Here is a 17,602-nt window from a genome sequence, read left to right on the forward strand (position 1 = left end):
TCAGAGGAGTTCTCCTAAAGCTTTCTTCCTATTTGAATAGCAGTAGTAGCAGGAGTTAGAAGGAAAATATAATTCCCTGTATCCCCTCCTAAATATTGTGTGTCGTTCCGCCCACCGCCACCTCTATAGTCTTTCCTTCTGGCTCTGTGTTTACCATCTTTTAGCATTTTTCTCTGATAGAGCAGTCTAGGATTATCCGGAAAACCATTTTGATTTCCATTACAGAGTATTCTGTAGTGGTATAGGCTGATTTGCTCACTGTCACCTCAGGCCCTCACAAAAAAACTGTGTCACACTTCTTGAGCACTGGCTCGTGTTGGTCTTGTACCACATCCCTCAGAGCTAAGCCTAGTGCAGTGTGGGAAAGTATAAGAAAGATCTAGGCACTGAGTATCAATGTATCTGGGATATCAGGGCAAAATATGAACATTTAGTACTATGTTGCTTTTCTTAAGGTCCAGCATAGCTTTTTGATGGTGCTGTACCAAGTACACTGTCTTAGGATTTTTCATAAAGAGCTGTAGTGGCTGTGTCTAAATTCATAAATACTGTTGAGTCAGCAAGACTGGGCATTAACCCTCACCAGTGCTTATCAGGTGGTTTAGAAGTTGGTGTGGGCCACTTAGTTTCACGCTGTTCTGTCTCTACAGAGTTTGCAAAAGTTTAAGTGAAGTGATTATAGTACTGTTAAGCTGACATAATTTATATGTGTATCAATTCATAAATGCAAGTCCTGAAATAGGAGATTATGGTGGGTAAAAGGAGTAGATATCTAAGGGGTTTGTAGTAGCTCTACATCCAACCAAGAGAGAGTTTTTCTGGTGACATGATGATGAAGACAATCTCATGTTATCCTCTTGAGGATGCCCTTTACAAGGCTATATATAGGGGCCATGTTGAAGATCAGCACATCAAAGAGTATTTTGGCTTCTAGAGTGGCCCAGTATGAGCTGATCTTATAACTCCATGCGTCTTTTGTTTGGGTGTGCGTGCGCTACCCATTATAGTGCAACCGTACAAAATCTTATCCAGAATGGGATCTTATACTTACCATTAACAGCCATTGGTTACTGACAAAGAAAAATTCATAGCTACGCAGCCTTCAAGTGTTTACAGAGTTTTTTAACAGTATTTTGAGATTTAAAAAAAAAAATTCTATTCAACACTATTCAGAAGAGAGGTAGAGACTTTCCCCCCCCCCCCCCCCCAAAACAAGTTCTCTATCTCTTTCTCCCCCCATCTCTCTTTTAAATTTCATTATAATTCCCACTCCTGGGCTGTACGTACACTTTTGATTGATTGGTTTTATTCACTTGCTCCAGCCAGAGAGAAGCCTGTCTTGATTTCAGACCTTGGCTAAAGGGTAGGCAGGAACAGCTGAAAGAAAACTATTTGAAAGAAGAATGTAACTGTGGAAAATGTAAAGTAATAATATTCTGGGGCCAAGTAAACATAATGCTGTGTGTAGATGAACATGAGCAGTGCGTGACAGTTTACCAGTCACTAGCTTACCAGTTGAGAGTGTCAGTTTGCAGCTGTGTGCCCTGTAACAGTCACTGAGATCTGATTAGGTTGTTTGCTTTGTAGATCTCCAAAAGATTTAGAATATCTTTTAGGAACGTGTCCACAGATTGATGTTTGCCCCCAAGTAACTTGCAAAATTAGTTTTCAAGGAAACAGAAATAGAGCTGTGTTTCATGTGAGAAGTAATGCTAAAATTATGCTAGAATAATGCATATATTTGTTTTTCCTTACAAAAAACCTTCTTGCATTATTTCAAGGCTGACAGAAAAAAAGTAGTTACTGTAGATCTGCAGATTGCTTTGCTTGAATTGACGCAATCCATATCAAAAGATCAAAGATTTTTAAATGAAAACTTACTCCAGCATGTATATTACAGTTTATGATGAGTTTTCCTTCTGTAATGACTTTGGGTCACCCACAATGACAATCTAAAAACATCTGACTGTAATAAGAAGTAGTGACTTGGTACAGGATGGAGAGTTTAATACAGTTAACTTCCATTTATATACTGCCAAGATACTTTATAATAGAGAAGGTTAAAATGACTGTTACTTTTCTCTATACCAGAAGAAGACATATAGTTTGAAATGCTTTCCTAGCTGTCATATGTTGTCTGCATGTTGAGAGGTCTATAGACAGTTTGCATGTTGACAGGTCTAGAGATGGCCATGAAATTTACTGAATATAGCTAGTTATTATAAACGTACAGACTGAAAGTTATCTGTGGGCTGTTAATGCCCAATGGCTCTAGATTAAAAGTAATTATAAAACCAGATGTAGATATTTCCTGATTCCAGAAGATGCTGATATTTATTTTTGTATTTTTGTTTTGTTCTTTAGTGAGATAGAAGATGAATTCAGCTGAAATCACTGATGATGATGAAGGTAAAATATTATACTTTGTGTAATTTATGATCAGGCAAAAATACTTGTTGAATTAAAGCCTTTGTAACCTGATAAAGAATGCACTTGGATCGAGACAAATTACATTCATGTTTTTTAAAAAGCTATTTAAAATACACCATTATCTTTGTTACTCATTATATTTTCTGCTCTACATCCTTCCTCCCCCTCCAAAAAAATCTTCCTACTGTAACTTTATTTGTTTATACTGTAGACTCTTCTCTGGGGAAGAAACTGTCGTTTACTGGATGACTGAATGGTTCCTAGCATAATAAAAACTTGACTTTGGGGTGGCCTCAGCATACACTTATCGTACAAGTCATAAAAAATAATGTTCTTCAAAACACATTTTCATAAAAAGAAACAAACCACAAAAGATTATATTAAGGGTGTCATGGTTTTCTGGAGAGAGTGCTTTATCTTTCTAAACCTTCTCTTTTTCCAGTAAAAATTCCTAAAAAAAATGTTGTGAAAGTAGAAACAGAAGACGAAGCTGAAGCTCTAGACTGCTCAGTAACATCCAGATCTGCTGAGAAACACTCACTGGATGGCGCAGTTACTTGCCTACAGGATTCCAACAAACGGAAACAGACCTCACTTGCTTGTGATGGTTCAGGGAGCCAGCAAGATGTCTTAGCCAGTGTGAAGAAAAGACGCTATACACAAGAGGTGACTTCTCTATACATGACTGTGTGATTTTTCTGTTCATATTTCATAGGCTAAATTCCTTGCCGCTATAAGCAAAATGCAAGTCGTTTAACTAGATTTGCATTAGTAACGAGTTTGAGGCAAATACGGCTAATCTTAACCCAGTTTGCACACATTACTTGTCTGGGTATTTCTTTAAATAACGTGGGAGCAATCATATCTATGAAATACAGTTATAGGTTAATTCATTCATGTGAAGTATATTTTTGTTGTTTGTCAGAGAACGCAGGAGCAGGTAGTGATTTGGATTAACTGAGCATGACTCTGATTACAGTCCCTCTCATGTCACACAGTCCTTCAGCTGGATCCTCAGTGGTAGAATCAGGGCTGTAATTCTTCCTTCCATGACACAGATTTTGATGTCAGTGAGACAAGTATAAATTTGTATATTGTTTGAAAGGTAAAAATGCAGGGATGCAGAAGACTTCAGCATATCAAGAGCAGAATCTATTACAACTTCTGGTGCAGCATCCCACTTGTGACGATCCAGATGTTTGTCCAGCTGGTGAAGGAGATGCCCAGTCTCTTCCGTTATCCTGTTCTAGTGTTTCACCTCTCTAGCAATTGGAGATTTTCATTAATCTTTGCTGAAACTGAGCAAGTTTCTTTTTGTTCTTGTTCTTTTCAGTAGGGAGAGCAGTGATCATCTGTTTCTAGAAAAGTCTTCTGCACATGAGAAAATTGGTGTGATGTTGTCCACCCTCAGCCCTTCCTTTCCAAGACTAAAATTCTGTTTTTTCAGCTCTTCTTCAGGAGTCACCTTATATTTTTGTTGTTCTCTTTGAGATTCCTGAAAGGGTAGCGTCCAGTGTTGGGTAGTTATATCTCTTCTAACACCCTCTAGAGCAGTATAATGACCTCTTGTTTTTCATACTCAGCACTTCATTAAAATAACCTAGATTCAAATTCATCCTCTTTTGAATAACTTCAGGCCCTGGGTTATATTTAGTTTATGACCTACTCTAATGCACATATCCTTTTCTGCTGTTCTGCTACCTAGCCAGTTATTCCGTGTTGTATTTGTGCATTTCATTTCTCCTTTCTAGCCATAGCTCTTCATATTTCTTTTTCTTGACTGTCATCTCTCTGACTTCTTGGGGCTGTTTTTTTCCCTGAATACCTGTGGTAGGTAGGTTTTAATCTTATTACATGGTTTCTTTCTTTTCCTTTCTCTTTCTCTTTTTGCAATTTTTTTACTTACATTCAGATTCTTAAAAGAGCTTCATAATGGTCTCTGAACTGTGCTTGCTTTGGATTTTACTGTTTGCTGTTTGCCTTTAATACATTTTTAAATTTAATTTGAAATTAATTATAACTTTGGACTTACGATATCAGAAAGTGACCCAGTAACAATGATGAAAATTCACTCTTGACTGACCCCAGTGAATCAGCATGTTTAGTTAAATAACCAACCAGAAATAGTCCTCAATCCTAGCAACATTTTTAAAGTTAATTACTTTTCTAGTACCAATATTTTGTTTTAGTTGATGACTTCATTAACTATTTCTGTTTAAACAGAGGACAAAATGTTAATTAATTTTGAGAATATTGTGCTTGTAGTATATTTTTACTACACATCACATAGGCATCTATGTATGATATAAGCAGAGCTGTACTTTTATGTTATATAACTGTACTATTGGGCTGGTGATTATATTACTAAATGACTTTCTATCAGAAGACATTTAGCTTTTTTTTTTAATTCTGATTGTCACTTCATAACCAGAAATTCATTTTCCCTAATTTTCTTTAAAAAGAAGTGTAGAAGGTTGTAAGTTTGAAAAATTTGTGTGCAAGACATTTCCAAGTTCTCATGTGTTTGATAGAATCTTTTTATATGTTTCTTGCTCAAATATTTATTCTTCTTTACTCATATGCTAGAATATTATGCTCTGTATTCTTACAGGTATTTAGACTTCATTTATTAAGCATAATAAAGGTCATAAATTAGCTAGACTTTATCAGTGAACAGAGCAATAACTAAACAACTTTTAAAACTTGGCTTAGAGCTTCGAGAGATAATGTGAGAGACTATTTCACAATTACATATATTGGCCAATGTTTACCAAAATACTGCATTTTGCAAATGTTCAAAGAATGTATATAATATAAAAACTTGCTGTGCAAATGTAGTATAAAAAGCCGCACTATCTTATGTACATTGAGTCTCATAGAACAATATCTTCGCTTATTTTTTGATGGTACATTAAAACTGATCAACTTAAATGGGTGTAGTATTATCTGAAATACACTGATGTTTAAAGATCAGTGTTACAGAAAACTAATTAAAAATCTTAATTACTAGTTTAATTGGAGAATTTACGAAAAGCCATGTATTTATGCTGTGGATAGTGCTGTTCCCAGATGGAAACTTTATAAAGCCAAGATAAAAGCAAAAGGAAAGAAAACAAGCATGCATCTGAAATAGAAAATCCTTAAGTGTAGGCCCAAATGTCTTGTCCTCTGTTAGTAGAACACTGGCTATGTGTTTCTGAAATGCAGATAACCAAATCCATCCTGCAATCAGATCCAAACACTGTGAGCTGCATTAGTGAAAGGGCAGAAGTTCTGCTGCCATCGCAGCAGAGATCTGCTGTAGTTCTTAGCATGAACACTTCTCCTCCTCCAGAGCATGGCTTCCAAAGCTGAGGATGCAAACTTTCACAATACTCACTGTCAAAGTGCAATAAGACACTTAAGACAATGAATTGGTGCTGTTTAATACACATTCTAATATTGCTTTGCCCTGGCTCTGTGTGCGAGGTGTGCATTAATAGGAGTTGCCCCTATATTGCCAAGTTTTATTATATAATTAATTAGGAAAAACGTACGGCAGGAGTTCTGATGAGAACTGTCAGGCAACTGGTGGCCCGTGGCAAGCTATTTAGTAGAGGAGGAATTGAATGAATTATACTCTGTATGTGAAGGAATATTTGGAATATTCTCTGTAAACAGGAGTGTTAATGGAAGAGCTAGCTACTTAGGTAGCCGCTATCACTGTATGTGTAAGAAATGTGTTCTCCAGAATTGCAGTTTTGTTTTGTTCTTTTGATCTAAAAGGGTAAAAGAAATTTGTAATTCAGTCTGGGTCTCTGACTGGGGAGCAGAACTACGTTTATTGTCAGGGGAGATTTTCATGACCTGCTTTCAGGTGATGTCTATTTCGGAGAGCTCTGTTACCATCTGGAAATACCTCTGTTTCTCCACTGGCAAGTATAGGTGGGGTATGACGACTTCATGGCCAGCGTAGGAGCCTACAGTTAGGTGGGAGCAATGTGTCTCTCAGTCTGCTCACAGTTTGGTCTCTTGTGTTCTGGTATTTTACAAGTCACAAAAAGCTGATTTAGTTAGGGTATATCACACCACTTGCTGGGGTAAAAGTCACCCTTTAATAGCTGGTGGTGTTACAGGACTCTGGTTCCTCACTGTCCTCAGAGCAAATGTGCTTTAATATGAGTGGGACTGGAGGGACAGTCTTCTAAATGGGACCTGGAAATGGGGTGTCCTAGGCACCACCACGGCTTGGGATTCTGGGCACTGTGAAATATATTGCCTTTGCATTATGCTTTCATTTTATCATCTGTTCGTCCACACAGCTTTGGATGTGAAAACACAAGGTTTGATATGTAGGGCTGTATGATGTGAATGAGAGCAGAACTTGGAAACATAACTTCAATTTAATTGAGTCTGCTGGTTTCTAAACTTGGAGTGGAAACCAGCTTGTTCTTTCTGAGCCTGAGTATAGATTGCATTAGAAATTAAAAAGTAATTAGATTCAATTTGTCATTGCAGTAAGCAGATGCCAAGTGTGAGTACACATAGGGACCAGATTAATTTAATAAGGGTTATAGTTCTGTTTTTTCAGAAACAGAAAGGAACCTTAATTCAAGTTCCTCGCTGTAGGACGTGGGGTTTTCACTAGAATTTCAAATTGCCTGTGGCTCTAGCTCAGACCTCAAGTCTGCATTCCATTTGTTTTAACACTTGAATGCAAATCCTGTGGTTTTTTTATTTTTTTTTTGTCTAATTAATGTTCTGTGGAACAAGCCAAGCAAAATGTTTCAGTACAGTCTTCTCTAAAATCTGTGAATGTTTTCTCATGTTTGAATTCTGTATGTTGGATTTTGATTCTGTTGTATCTACTTAACTTCCTAAGAATTATTTGCAATATCCATGTGTTTGCAAAAAAACCCAACCCACCCAAGCCTTGCCTATTTGCTGTGAGTTGATGAAAATGCTTGCTTCCAATTTCAAGCAATGAGGAAGAGTTAGAAATTATTGAGAACATGAATTCCTTAAGAGCTCATTACTGTTTTTGATATAAATAATTTAGAAAATTAGAAACCTATGAATCTAAACTTCCCTGCCTTTCAGAAATAAAGAAATCTTAGGCTTGCCTTTTTAAAAAGACTATACCAAGGTACTTTTCACTTTGGTTTTAAGTTTTTATTATTTAAATAGAATACTTATTTAAAATTACAGTCATTCTTAGAACTTGTTTAGGAGTTGTACACCGTTATAAAGATTAAAAAAACCCTGTATAAACCTTTCACATCAGAAAGAAGAGAATAAGCATAATCTTGGTGTCTTATAGCCTTTGTGGTATTTTCAAAAGCTAACCTAAAGAGAGTGCTGGAACATTAAATGCAGTTGTTGGAGGCAGTGGCAAGGTCACAGGACGAGGAGTCAGAAAATCTAGATTCTATTCTTGGCTCTGCTGCTGACTTGTTGCCACCCAAATTCTCTACAGCCCAAGATCCTCATATGCAAGGTGAAGCATAATGATACTTAATTTGGGAGAGTATTTAGAGCTCTGTGGGTAAAGAGTACCAAGGACTATTACTGCATTTCTATTCCATGGGGAAAGCCACAAGCCAAAACAAACAAAAATAAAAACCTAAATAATACTATACTGTATTTTTATTTTTCCCAGTGAATTTATTAATTTTGATGTATTTAACACAACTAAGTCCTCTGGAGAAAATTTGACTTTGTATATTTAGGTAACAATGCCTGCTTAAAGGGCACATATTTATAGCTAATATTTTTAAGGCAGTCTTACTAATACAATATTTATTCATTCAAAGGGCCCCCTTTCAAACATGAAGAACAGAGATACTGGCTCACCCACTCAGGTCAATGCAGAGCAGCCAAACAAGAACAAGAATCCTAACGTAACGTGGCTCTGTGAAGAAGAATCCTTCAGTGAAATAACCACTCCATCTTATAAAAAACCTCTTTATGGCATCTCACACAAAATCACGGAGAAGAAGAACCCACCAGGAGCAGAGCAGTTTGCTTCTTATGAGTTGTTTGAAAAAATCAACCCCAGCAGTCCCTCGCATCTTCGGACTTTGAACGACCAACGCAAAAGGGACTCAGCTGCAGCCATTGCCATAACAGCAGCCACCGCAGATTCTGACCCAAATATATATTCTTTGATACAGAAAATGTTTTACACGCTTAACACCCTCAATACCAATATGACTCAGCTTCACAGTAAAGTTGACCTGTTGTCTCTGGAGGTTAGCAGAATTAAAAAGCAAGTCAGTCCAGCAGAGTCCGTTGCAGACTTCAAGCCTCCCCCGGAGTACCAGCTGACTTCTGCAGAGCTCAAACAAATCATGGATCAAAGCACGTCAGGCGGAGACCTAGCTTGCCGGTTGCTAGTGCAGCTCTTCCCAGAGCTCTTCAGCGACGATGAGTTCAGCAGAAGCTGCAGTGCATGTGGCTTTCTCAACAAAAGGAAACTTGAATCTCTTCATCTGCAGCTTATCCGTAACTATGTGGAAGTTTGTTATCCTTCTGTGAAGAATACAGCCGTGTGGCAGGTGGAGTGTTTGCCTCAAGTCAATGATTTTTTCAATAGGTTTTGGGCTCAAAGGGAAATGGAAAACAGTCAGCAGAATGGTCAATCGTCCAGTTTTTATGAGACTGAGCAGGTCGAATCCTCTCATTTTATGGAGGATAAAGAGCAGGAGGAAGCTTTGTCCTTGGACAGGAGTAATGCCATTGCCTCAGATTACATGCTGGATGCTCAGGATCTCAATGAATTTTTAGATGAAGCTTCTTCTCCAGGGGAATTTTCTGTTTTTTTGTTACACAGATTGTTTCCGGAACTCTTCGACCACAGAAAGTTAGCTGAAAGGTACAGCTGCTTTGGAGACTCTGGAAAACAACTGCTGGATCCTCATCGGCTTCAAATAATCCGTAGGTACACTGAAATTTACTTTCCAGATGTGCAAGAAGAAGAAGCCTGGTTGCAGCAGTGTGTTCAGCGACTAAACGATGAGCTTGAAAATACGTACATGGATGGAAGTGAATGTGATCAGATGAGAGATGACTGTTACGATTCTTCTGGTTTACCAGATGATGTATCAATCATAAAAGTGGAAGACAGTTTTGAATATGAAAAACCTGGCAGACGCTCAAAAAAAATTTGGCTTGTACCCATAGACTTTGACAAACTTGACTTTCCCCCTCCCGATTTTGATGTCCCTGTCCCCGACTACCTGTTGAACAAAGAACAGATTAAAAGCATATATGAAAGCAGTCTTTCTATAGGCAACTTTGCCTCTCGATTGCTTGTTCTCTTATTTCCTGAACTGTTTACTCATGAAAACTTACGGAAGCAATACAACTGTAGTGGATCTTTAGGCAAGAAACAGCTCGACCCCACTAGAATTAAATTAATTCGACATTATGTGCAGATACTGTACCCCAGAGCAAAGAATGACAGAGTGTGGACATTGGAGTTTGTTGGGAAGCTTGACGAGAGGTGTCGACGAAGAGACACGGAGCAAAGGCGCACGTACCAACAGCAACGGAAAATCCACGTGCCAGGGCCCGACAGGAGGGAATTTCTCAGCTATGCAATAAACCCGGAGAGGTTTCGAGAGGAATTCGAAGGGCCGCCGCTGCCACCGGAAAGAAGCAGCAAGGATTTTTGCAAGATACCACTCGACGAACTCGTTGTTCCTAATCCAGACTTCCCTGTGCCTTCTCTGTATTTGCTGTCTGATAAGGAGGTAAGAGAGATAGTGCAGCAGAGCCTGTCAGTCGGCAACTTTGCTGCCAGGCTTCTCGTAAGACTCTTTCCCGAACTCTTTACTCCGGAGAATCTCAGACTGCAATACAACCATTCAGGTGCTTGTAACAAAAAACAGCTCGATCCTATCAGACTGAGACTGATCCGTCATTACGTGGAGGCAGTTTACCCTGTGGAGAAAATGGAAGAAGTGTGGCATTATGAATGTATACCGAGCATTGATGAAAGATGCCGGCGTCCTAACAGAAAAAAGTGTGATATACTGAAAAAAGCAAAGAAAGCAAAAAAGTGACAGGCTCTTTAAATTCCTAAGACTTTGACCACTAAATTATTGTCAGGATTATGCTTTGGTTTAGACTGAGGGGCCTGTCGGGAGCTGAGGGTGCTCAGCATCTAGGACAGTCACGCACTAAGTTGGTTGCGTTTTAATGTGTGTGTTGCATCTCTGTGGGCACCGCAGCAGTGGGAAGTGGCTTACTACATTTGTACGTGGGTAAAGACCGTAAGTCAACGGTGATAGAGCTATCCATGACTCGCTAAGAGCATGATTTTCACTGGTGCGAATACATGTATTGAAACTGTATTACTCCACTCCCCATTTCTGCATCTTCCTTTTTTATCACTTTCTAATAATAAGGAAATTTTTTTTTTAAATCGTTGTGCTCTTCAGGGGCAGTTTTTCATTATACCCTTATAAACAGGTTTTTTTAGTTCATTCGGAGTTTGAAATTTAAACTTAATTTAAATTTGAAAGTGCCATGTTCATTGGAAATCATTGGAATATTAGACTTTGCTTCTACAGTAACTGCAGGTTCACATTTGTTTTGTTCTTGATGATACTGAGGTACTGAAAATAATAATACCATGTCAAAGAACGGGTCAGAATGGTCTCATTTGCATTTTTGACTGTTACCTAGTTTTTTTATTTCTAAAACCAAGAATTAACTGTTGAAGAATTGAGATGTGAGCATAGACACAATGTGAACGGTTTGGTGGTTTTTTTTACATTGACACCACAAGCTTGATCCTGCCCCTGTGAGTTTTTTTGTTTGTCCAGTGTCACTGCTGGCGTGACTGCGGATGGCTCGTCTGATTAAAGCCAGCAGAACAGACCCAAGCCTATACCCGTGGAATGTCTTGCCACTGCCTGCTTGCCAATCTATTTGTGAAATAACAAAGACAACAACAACAACAACAAAAAGACCCGAAACAAGAACTTAGAAAAATTTTAGACCTTACTGTCTCTCAAAATCATGATTCCAAAGGTTTCCAGTATTCATATTGAATTGCATATATAAAAAGTACGTGCCAGGATTGGTTTTGTGATGGAATTCAGTGCTTCAGGGTCCCCACGTATGAGCTGTGGTAATGTAACTTATTCTTTGCGTGAATGCAGCACCGTCTGGATATTTTGGGTGTAGGGATATTGAATTCTCTCACTTTGCCAAATTGATTTAGTGTAATTAGTAGCTGTTTGGAGGCATAACTGTGTGTGTATAACTTAGGTTCATACGGTCAAGTTTGCACCATTAATATGTTTAAGTCTAACAAAGACCACCCAGAACCCAATGTGAATTTGCTGTATGACTTGTCACTGGAGAGTGCTGCTTTAAAACTAGTTTTCCTCTTTTTTTTTTTTTTTTTTTTTTCTTTTAATACTGATAGAAATGGTGAGAGAGAGTCACACATGGATTTTTAAGACAGTAAAGACAGCGATCGCTTACTGACCGTCGCTGGAACACCTTGGAGCAACTGTTGATGTTCTCTGTGGTCCTTTTTTGTTGTTCGCTTAAATGGGTCATAGTATCAAATTTTAAGTCACTTCCAGTGTAATTTTCTATTTTAGCATTTGTAAGAAAGTATAAAATACTTGATATTTTTACTTCAGATTTTTAGAATTTGTTGTTCTTAGAGTCATATTGATCCCTTTCTTTTAAAAGCAAAACAAAATGTTTTTTCCTGATGGCAAGAACTAGTAAAAGTATTATGTTAAACCGGGAGTAAATCATAATAGACTGTAGCATTTGCTCATTTTCCCCATATGCTAGCAACATTCTCAAAGAATGTATGAAGAAAGTCATGAATGTACTAAATAATACACTGATACTGTTTATATCCATTTAAATGTTTCCTGTTGGTTTAAATAATAGCAGACCATGCACAAAATGGCTAATATGGCTATAATAAAATGAAAACATTTTACCAAAGATAAAGAACTGATACCACAATGTCTGCATCTTATCTTTCATTTTAGTGCATAAATTTAGCAAATTGAATGTATCGGAAACCAAGACTTTCTCTTGTAATTGTATGCTACCTAGCACCTCTGTGAAATTTTTTTACATGCACTTTTATGGGAGATATAAAATGACAGAAATTATTAACAGCTGCTTAATTTGTTGTTGCGAATGGCTGGCCAGAAGGTAAGAAATATATTTTCTTATCTTAATGTCATACACGTTTCACCACTTAGTGATGTCGAAGCTCCCAGAAGTATTCCACATATATTAAACTTTTCTACAATTGACAGATGTTACTAGCTAGCATGCAAATTTGAGACATACTGGCTTTTACTGTAGATGTTGACATTAAGTCAAAAAATCAGTCCATTCATATTATCTACTAAGAAGTGAAAAAACAGTTTTCGCCTTTTAAAATTACGTTTTTGAAAGTGGGTATAGAAAGATTGTCATTGTTTTTTTTTTTTTTCTCTTAACTTCTGTCTAATTGCTGTGTACATTCCTTTTATCTCATTCTTCACTACCCTTTCATGATTCGTTTGATTGTATGTTTTTATAACTGATATCAAGAAAATACAGACATATGACTAGTGACATCGTTCACTAATGAAAGCTCTGCAGTGCATCTGAAGTACAGCCACTTCATCCAGTTGGTCAGTTTTGTAAATAAATTAAAGGTATATTATTTTCATACAAGAGGAATGTTGTCTGGTGATTGTTTGAGTACGAGCAGGGATTTTTTTCCTGTAAAGTCTGTTACTAAGATCTGAGATAGCCTTAGCTAGTGAGACAATACATAGATGAAAATACCCTGGTTTGCTGCAGCCATTTAAAAAGATTTTTCTGTCTTTCCGACTTTTTTTGTTTAAAAGAATAAACTTGTCATTTCGAAAGTGAGGCTATGATAGGAAGATTGCTAGATATTGAAGTACTTGGAATGTACATAGCCATGCACACACTGACTTCTGTAGATGAATGTTCCTTTCTACCTGCCACGTCAGTAAACCCTGTTAAGGTGAATATAAAGTGTCTCTACTTCTTATAGTTTAAATAGATCAGCTTTGGATAAGCATTGAATAGCCCGCTTCTAACAGCTTTCTAAAAGAAACAGTGTAATATATCATAGCTCTATATTTTTGCATCTCTTACCCATTTTCTACAAATTAAAAACTTACTTAGAAGCTCTGTGAAAGATGTAAAACAGCACATCAAAAGGGAGATCAAGTATGCGTTAGTTTATTGCCTGTTAACTGTATTCAGCTGACAGAATCAACAAGTTTGCAAATGAGAAAAATCTGTACTTGAAGTCAACCACTTTGTTATGCTAATGCATTACAGCCACCAAAGTGTTCCATGTTCTAGGAAATGTTTGTGGCTGGTTTTTCTTATCTTCAAAATGCATATAATTTATTTCTAGATGCCTTTTTTTAAATCTGTCAATTGTCTCTTTTCAATTAGTGTTTGATATTTGTATTATGTTACAGCAGTGAGAAACAGAGAATTGTGTGCTCAACGCTCTACAATGGCATGCCAGGTCTAATTTCATGCTGGAAGGGGCTAACATGAATTCTACAGCCCCAAGAAGGACAGAAAATAATATGCAGGTTTTATTCATGATTTATTTTTATTCAGATTTTGTTTCACTGATTAAAGGGATGTGAAACAGCTGGAAAGTTCAATGTCTTAAGCTTGCCTGGACTGAGGATGGGGCATAAATTGACAAGTGTTCTTACTTGCAATGCACATTTTAGTTGATGGCACTTAAAATCTATGGGAGAACAAGTGTGGTAGGTTCGTGCCTATGATTTTTCTGAGTAAATCCAACAAACTCTGTCACTGCCATGGCCAAAATTTCTTCACTTCCTTGGTTTGACTTTCTGATTTCTTCCATTGTTACTGCAACTCAGTTGCCACCAACGTAGTTACGTTTCTTTTTTTTCTCAGGAACATGCTAAAAACATCTTTTTAAATGTGCTTGAAGTTGTTTAAAATGAATAGCTGAAGTGATGGTTTAGTTCCCTCTCTTAATTCTCTCTTACGATTGTCTTTGCTAAGAAAGATAGAAAAAGAAAGAAATCCCCATTTGTTTGTCTTCATTCTTTCCTACCTACTTTTTTTGTCCTAGTAAATATTAAGATAGATAAATTTCTAGTAGTAACAGTGCTTTTGAAATCCTCATTTTACCACCTCCATTATAGAAGTCATTCATCTAAACTTCTCACTGGTAGTGATAGTTCTCATTTCTTACAGAAATTTCTTACAGAACACACAATACTCATCATTATCTTTGTCACAGCTCATATAAATCCTGTTTTGAGAGGTCGTCTCTCCTGCAGCAGAGCGCTGGCTGAAGGAGCTGCCCTGGGTAGGCCAGTCCCAGTGCTGGAAGCAGATGACTCCTAACAAAATCAAGACTCGATCATATTCACATTTTCTTTGTACCTCATCTGAGTGGCTGGAGAGTAGCCCCTGTGCTATTATTTTTATCCAGCATATTCCTTTTCATTTTTGTCATTTTCTAGATGTCGTCTTGTCATGGCTTTACCCCAGTCAGCAACTAAGCACCTACACAGCTGCTTGCTCACTCTCCCCCAGTGGGATGGGGGAGAGAATCGGAAGAGTAAAAGTGAGAAAACTCATGGGTTGAGATAAAGACAGTTTAATAGGGAAAGCAAAAGCTGCGCACACAAGCAAAGCAAAACAGGGACTTCATTCACTACTTCCCATGGGCAGGCAGGTGTTCAGCCATCCCCAGGGAAGCAGGGCTCCATCACGCCTAGTGGTTACTTGGGAAGACAAACGCCATCACTCCGAATGTCCCCCCCCTTCCTTCTTCTTCCCCCAGCTTTTATTGCTGAGCATGACGTCATATGGTGTGGAATGGCCCTTTGGTCAGTTGGGGTCAGCTGTCCTGGCTGTGTCCCCTCCCAGCTTCTTGTGCACCCCCAGCCCCCTCGCTGGTGGGGTGGGGTGAGAAGCAGAAAAGGCCTTGACCCTGTGTAAGCACTGCTCAGCAGCAATGAAAACATCCCTCTGTTATCAACACTGTCTTCAGCACAAATCCAAAACACAGCCCCATACCAGCTACTATGAAGAAAATTAACTCTACCCCAGCCAGAACCAGCACTCACCTTTTCTAGTCAGTGGCCATACAAGCCTGTGACGTGGGCAGGCCACCTGCTTACTCCATTGCCTGATCTCGTCCATGATGGGGCTGTGGCCCCCTTTGAGCATTCTTCTTTCATTAACGGTTTGGAAAGAAGAACTTTGATTCTCACAGGAAGGGAAGAGCTCTGATCGAAGGGAAATAAAGCTGTTCTGGAGAATATGACATGATCTTTTCCTGCTTCTCCCCTTTCTTCCCCCCCCCACCAAAGGCGAACATGAATAGAACAAACCTGTTCATTTTTTTTGCTAGGTTTTCCCTATCTTCTTTTAAAAAAAATTAGCATGACTTCCCAATCAAAAAATGGGCAAAATTACCATGTATCCAATCACTAAAATTTGTGTTAATAAATGGAAACAAAATAAATTGTGATTGCTGAAGACTGGAGGAAGATTAGCTAGTTAGTATCTCCCCCGCCCCAAATGTCAAGTAATCATTCCCAAATTCCTTCACAAATTTCATTATGGCAAAACAACTGTTTGTCATTGTTTCCAGAGGCATTTTGTAGTGGTGCATGTTAGTGCTTGCTTCTCTGGGAGGCAAAATACTCCTTTAATCGTTACGCTTTCGGGAGTGCACCACTTCGGGTAGCTTCATAAGGCAGTGTGTTAGCAAGGTCTACAAATGTTTTCTGTGAAAAGAAACTCCCGAGGTACCTGTCAGCAGTAGGAACAAGTCACTCAACAGGATCACGTCCTACAGTTGAGATTCGATCCCTTGTATAAAACCTAGGAGTTTGGGTTTATGTCATGTAATGCTGTACCTTGTCTCTCTTGCTCCCTAGCTCTCCTTGTTCCAAGAACTAAGAAAACCCAGGGTCTCCTTGAAGTGCTTGTCTATATGTGCATTGAATACGCAAGTGCTGGAAACTGAAGAATTGTTTAGCTTCAGCAGTACTCAGATTTCACGTCTCCCACACACTCCCCTTTTGCATGCCGTCCCCCGTGCAGGCCACTGTAGAATGACCACCGCAACTGGCCGGCACAGCCTGTTGCGCACTGTAGTTTGGTGGGTGCTGAAGGTAGACTGCCCTGTTCTGACATGCCATTACAGAAAAAAAACAACCCCAAGAAACAAAAACAAAACAAAACAAAACAAAACAACAAAAAAAACCAAACCCCAGAAACACTTTGGTGCTTTTCTGTTCTATGGAAAAAAGAATTGCCTATCATTTTGGGGGGCCAGAGGGGTCAGAGTATCTCTGTCTGTGCTGATCTGTAGGCAGCAGAACTCAAACCTCTTCAGGAGTGTCACGATGTGCCTGCTTTAGTTGCCCAGGCTGACTCTTCTGCCGGACCCGAGTCCAACCCCTGCGTGAGCAATTCCCCGCTATTCCTTCACAGGAGCCTCCCGCGCCCTGCTCCGTAACGCGGGCTGGCCCACGCGCAGCAGGTGCTGCAGCGTGCAACGGCGCTCCTGCGGCGGGTGGAACGCGCGAAGCTGTCAGATAATGCTGCGCGCTGCGCCAGCGACAACTGGGTCCCGTCCCCGCCACCTGACGGTGCCTGCCTCTTACAGGACCGGGCAAAGTCTTCTGGATCAAGTCATCCCTCTGTGCAAGGCCAGCCGTTCTGGGCTCCGTGCCTGACAACCAGCGTAAGGTTGGATTCGTCGGTGGTTAATGCAGAGGTGGCTTGGACGGCAAAGTCATCGGGGCAGCCTCCAGTGAACTGGTCAGCCACTTCTCAAGCCATCCGAACCTCCCTTTCTGACCGCTCAGCAGTATCTCCGCGAGGAAGCCCTTCTGTCTAGTTCCTCCACCATGCAGCCCAAGAATGAGAGATGCCCATGTCCTGGAGCAGGAAATTCATGACAGCAGTGACAGAAGGGCAGAAGCGGCGATCACTCACCCAATTCACTCTCCATACCCTGAACTCCGAGCAGGAGGAAAAGCATTGGTGTGTCTCCCACCACTCAGTTCTCAGTGGCCCTGGAGATTTGGTAGCTAACTAGTGGCAGGTTTGCTGTTTTGGGAAGAGATGGTTAAAACTTTTGTTTGACCACTTCTTACTA

General features: G+C 39.3%; 1 protein-coding gene across 1 annotated transcript; it reads left to right on the forward strand.

Annotated features, from left to right (window-relative positions):
- Positions 1 to 2,375: 2,375 nt before the first annotated feature.
- Positions 2,376 to 10,475, forward strand: BEND3 (BEN domain containing 3; the record flags this gene model as incomplete). The annotated part of the gene is made up of 3 exons (XM_082308037.1): positions 2,376 to 2,409; positions 2,873 to 3,096; positions 8,223 to 10,475. 3 exons carry the CDS (start codon positions 2,376 to 2,378, stop codon positions 10,473 to 10,475), a joined length of 2,511 nt encoding a protein of 836 aa, XP_082164163.1.
- Between the last annotated feature and the right edge of the window lie 7,127 nt (positions 10,476 to 17,602).

The sequence above is a fragment of the Platalea leucorodia genome (genome assembly GCF_965183815.1).
Source record: "Platalea leucorodia genome assembly, chromosome: 3".
Taxonomy (NCBI): Eukaryota; Metazoa; Chordata; class Aves; order Pelecaniformes; family Threskiornithidae; genus Platalea; species Platalea leucorodia.